Here is a 5,228-nt window from a genome sequence, read left to right as displayed (position 1 = left end):
AAAAGAAAGAAAAAGGAGGAAAGAGTAGGGAAGGGGGGGGGGGGAGAGAAAGACAGAAAGGAAGAGAAAAAGGAATATAGACAAAAGGGAGAAAGGGAAGAGGGATAGAAAGAGAAGACAGAGGAAGGGAAGTAAAAGAAGAAAGAAGTAAACTAAAGAGATAGAATGAATGGTAGAATAAAGATGGATGGAGGGACAGACAGGAAAGAGAGAGACCAAGTGAAATAAAAGGGAAGAAAGAAAAAATCAGAAGCAAAGAGACAAATCGTGGTAAGAGAAACCTGAGAGAGCAGATGAAGATGTGTCACAGGAAAAGGATATAAAAAAGGTGTGCCAAAAGAGAAACAGTAGCCAATAGAGGGAGAAGGATGCATGAGAGGAAGAAATTTACATTTCCTAGAATCCTCCTGTTTGTGGCACTTAGTCACTACATGGATGCACACTAGTGATGTAGTGGTAGATTTGTTTCTAGCACTGACCCCCCACACTCTTCTATAAAGTACCCCGGCATGTTTCTAGAAGGTGGTCATGTTGAGTTGTCAAAACATTAGTGCAAAGTCATCCAATAAGGAAAGAATCGGGGCTTAGTTCTGTACAGTGATAATATTGCTCTTCCACGCAGGATTCAGCGCACTCAGAATAATAATCTCCGCTGTAGAACACAGAGGAAGGTTTACACGGCACACCAATGACGAAGGTGACACATGACAGTTTCAGGATCATACAGGTGCCTGGTGGGAGGGGAGGGTCGTCGTGCACAGCCGTCCATGTGTCTGTAGGCGGAGGCACTATCTTTCCTTGAAGAGATCTTTTTTCCGTCGGACCTCCTCTAACACTCGAGCACGAAAGTGATTCCATTCCTCATCCGCCCCTCGCTGGAGGTCCAGCGCCATGTGCAAGTCCCTACAGTGCGTCCGCAGGAATGGATTGTACTCCTTCTCTTCACCTATGGTGGAAGGACACTGCAAAAAAAAAATAAAGTCCTTTAATAACCAAAGGCCAATGTCATGAGGCAAAGACCATGGTGCAAAGGGTAGGGAGTCATAGCAGCCAATCATTATTGGCCAACAGTCCTGTTTTCTCTAAACCAAAGAAAGGGAAAACCTTGTCGAGTGCTATCAGTTACTGCCCATTACTGTTTATGCTAACCGGTTATAGCAAAACTATGATGGTTTAGGTCCAATGTGGTATGGACATTTTTTAATATGTTAAACTGATCTTTTAGATCGAATACATGAATAAATACTATATCTAGAGCACTAGGGGTCTACTAAAGAGCACAGAAGTGTATGTTCCCTTTCAGATGCACAATCTCTGGATTGAACCCTCATAGGGAATTGTACTGAAGGAGGGAGAGACAATGACGTACTGGTCTGACTCATTTACCTTTTTATTGCTTTTACAGACATTCGTCGGCAAACGTGTGATACAAAAGGTGTAAACAATGATATTATTTCCAGCCAGGTAGATCCAAGTGTTACACCGGCATTGGTAAATTCTCTTGACCGTGTCCGACTGTATATGGCCCGACCTGCTCCCCAAATCTTATCCTTGGGTCTGTTACAGAACTGTCACAACAATATATCCCCGATCCCACCATCTACCCACCGAACACTTCTTCTCCAGCCTTTGCTGACTGACCCACTGGGACTTTTTGTCGCGCACAGCGTTTTCAGGCTCCAACACGTCTGCAAATTTCAGGTTGTCTACAGCATATTCATGACCTGCATGGAAGAAAGAAAAAAAAAAATGACCACCTTGTACAAAGACTTCATAGAATAATGTCTATATGCTCCAGAGCAACCAGCCATATCCAGCCATTTTCCAAGCGAAACCTGAAACATGACATCTGTGAGTTGAGTGGCTGCTTTAGGGAACACATCTATATTTCAGACATTTGGGGTACTTAAAGGGTTAGTCCACCCAGAACTGATATTTAAAATGTTTAGTAGATGGTGGACAATTAAACCCTTTAAAGTCTCTATTTCTCAGGAACTCATTGGTGAGATCCCTGCACTAAGTTCTCAGGTCTGCCCACCACCTGTGCCCATTATGAAGGGCTCCCACCATCCCTGTGGCAAGTTCCTGGGTCTGCACATCTGATGTGCCCATTATGATGAGATCTTGCCATCCCTGTACTGCGTGCCCGGATCTGCACACATGATTTGCCCTTTATGAGGGGCCCTCACCATCCCTGTGCTGAGTTCCCGGGTCTGCACACCTGATGTGCCCATTATGATGTGCTATCACCATCCCTGTGCTGAGTTCCCGGGTCTGCACACCTGATATGTCCATTATGAGGGGCTCCCATCATCCCTGTGCTGAATTCCTGGGTCTGCACAGAGAGCTGGGATACACAACGGTGGCCCAGAATACCCCAAACTCCTATGTGGGTAGAAAGTCAGGAATTCCAGCAGGGAGATCGTATTGCTGGAGGTATCCAAGACCTAAGAAGCAAGAGGCTGACTCGAAGGACAGATACACCCGAAAGTAATATTCTAGTGTTGGAGTCTGGCATTCTATGACGGATTGGGTCTCATGCACAGAAGTGTTGGAAAGAAGAGCTGATCCTAATGCCAAATGCAAGCAATCAGATTCTCCCTTTCAGATTTCCAGCTAAAAAAAAAAAATGACAGAATCTCTTAGGTTGTTATGGAAGAACCATCTATTCCTCAGATATCTGATAGAGAATGGTCTCTGTTACCCGATGTCCACAACTATCTACATCTGGAATACACATAATGCGGGTTTACTAGAGTTCAGTTTTGCTGCTCGGCATCGGTCAATAAAAATTCAGTTTTACAGGATCTGCGTATACATCTGAAGAACTCGCAGTCAGGGGCTTTCCAGATGATGTTGTTTTTGAGCCTCTTTCAAAACAGCTTGAGGATCCTAATAATGAAAGTACAGTATTCTGTAAGATTTTGTTGCACATGTGCAGGAAGCTCGGATAATGGGTGAAGTGTTAAAATCGGCAACAAGTTCCAGCACAGCTCACCAGTAGGATAAGATAAAAGCATATTCTATTCACCACAGGGTGTATGTAATAGCCTGACACTCCTCTGTTAAAGTGATATAACTGTGCAGAATCAACTCTTCAGGAATGACTTATTATTTACTTGTATTCTATCCTGGTCAAAGCAGTAGCGTCAAGTTAAAAAGACCCCATGGAGGCTGTCCTATCTCCTACCTAAGCTCAGGCCTGATAACAGACACATTGTCATTGGTACTATAAGCGTTACGTGTAAGAAAGCTACAAGCTTTGATAACTTACTTAGTTATATTCTACTCAAGTATCCCAGTTATATTCTACTCAAGTATCCCAGACAAAGTGTCAGTTATCAGTTCTGAGCCCAGGCAGGAGACAGGTCAGCTTCCATGGGTGACTTGCAACCAGGGCCGGATTTCCCACAAGGCCAACCAAGGCCCAGCCTTGGGGCAGCAAGGAGTAGAGGGGCAGCAGGGGTGTGGGATTCCTATCTCCCGATGCCCTGGACATGCAGTTCCCGGCGCTGGGTGGGTAGTTTTCTACATTTAGCCCCGCTTTGGACAAGCAGAGCTAAATGTACAGCATGGAAGCTGCTACTTGTTTTGTACAAGTGATCTCGGCAATGTCGCCGAGATCACTTGTATGCAGCCTGCAGGTCTGCCATTCTCCATGGGGGGCCCCTGGCCTTGGGGCAGCAGAGAGAGGAAATCCGGCCCTGCTTGCAACCTTACACTGGACTGACATATCTGCTCTGACAGGGAGAAAAATTCAACTGAATAACAGCACAAATACCGGTCGCTGAGAGAGAAGACTGCACTATGGTAACTTTACCTGTTGCCACCAGCCATAGACATGTAAGCTGTTTTGTGCTGAAAGTGCATTCAATACTGTGCCCACAGGACAGTGACCAAGTAGACAGATAGACAGCTCCTAGTCATAGGCTCCTAACCATGTGACAACCATAAATGGAGATTACATGACCTGAAAGCCTCTGGCATTACAAAGGCTTAAAGTGCCAGCTCCTGGTGGGGTTATTAAGGAAGATATTTCTCACAAATGCCTAGTACTGACTTAAAAAAAACGAGTACTCCGACACATACAGAGGACAGAACCATGCAAGAGAAGGCAAGTTCCAGCATCATGTTCTCTCTCCCGGGTCCACAGCCCCCAACTATTATTGTGCAGGAGAGGGACCTTAGTCATGCGGTACCTCCATCAGAGCCCGCTGCAAGCTAACTCACACACACCCCATGACATGAGAGGGAGGTTTGCACAGCCCCGACATCTGTAACCAGAGGCCACAGCCCTGTCCAGAATATGTATAGTGTATAACCTACTCAATGTGGCCAAAATGCATAAGCGACCATAAAATATTCTGCCCATAAAATTTATAGAAGTACGGCAGTCTTTTGCATTCGTTAGGGATGGTGCCAATTAATCCCATGTCAGAGACTTAAATAAATTAGTTTAAGATCATTAACTCAGGCATGCTTTGCCAAGAAAGACATCTGCCTCTTATAAGCGAGGACGGAGAGGAATGTTGCTCATCAAACTCAGAGCAAATGTGCAATGAGCTTCATGGTAACATGCAAAAAAATAGACAGAGAGATCTATGGCTTGTGACGGAGCCAAAAGGAAAAATGGAAGCGGCTTCAGAGAGGAAAGGATGGAGCATCTGGGTAGGGAGTCTCATAAGCGCAGACAGGACTCCCCAACCCCCAGCATTAAGCTCTATACAAGAGGCCCACATATCCCCTATAGAGCAATGTGATTTATGGGAACAAGGGAACAGTGTAGTCATACAGTTTATGATAAGAAGGGACCAAAGTAATCAAAAACTGAATGAGTACATAGAACAGTAAAGGCTTTCTGAAAACAGAAGATATTCACATGTCTCATTCTCTCATTCCATCACATCCCAAAAATTAGAGGGTTATTCCTCATTTCAAGACAGGGGACCCAAGCCACTGTCATGGCTCCTCTACATTGCACTGATGGCCAAAAAAGCATAAAAACATCTATATGCAGTTCAGAATAAATGGCTCCATAATATTAGACTGTATTTGCAGTACAAGCCAGTGGTTGTTGATGTGCATTAGGTTGTTAGGATGAAAAGGAATGATTTGCATGGCTCTGCCCACTGTCTTGAAATGAGGAATGATCCTCTCATTTTTGGGATTTGTGATGGAATGAGACACATGAATACCTAACAAGGCTTGTGGGAACAATGGAAAGAAAT

General features: G+C 44.6%; 1 protein-coding gene across 2 annotated transcripts in view; it reads right to left on the bottom strand.

Moving 5' to 3' along the window:
- Nucleotides 1-525: 525 nt before the first annotated feature.
- PNKD (paroxysmal nonkinesigenic dyskinesia) overlaps nt 526-5,228 on the bottom strand; it is an 84,685-nt gene continuing 79,982 nt past the window's right edge. For both annotated transcript variants that reach the window (XM_018552564.1, XM_018552565.1), the window contains exons 8-9: nt 1,609-1,724; nt 526-962 (exon numbers count right to left, since the gene is read on the bottom strand). In XM_018552564.1, coding sequence (XP_018408066.1) covers nt 789-962; nt 1,609-1,724 — 290 coding nt within the window. In that variant the 3' untranslated portion in view covers nt 526-788. The remainder of the gene's footprint in view (nt 963-1,608; nt 1,725-5,228) is intronic.

This window comes from Nanorana parkeri, unplaced genomic scaffold, assembly GCF_000935625.1.
Source record: "Nanorana parkeri isolate BGI_ZX_2015 unplaced genomic scaffold, ASM93562v1 scaffold92, whole genome shotgun sequence".
Taxonomy (NCBI): Eukaryota; Metazoa; Chordata; class Amphibia; order Anura; family Dicroglossidae; genus Nanorana; species Nanorana parkeri.
This window is presented reverse-complemented; position numbering and strand designations above follow the sequence as displayed.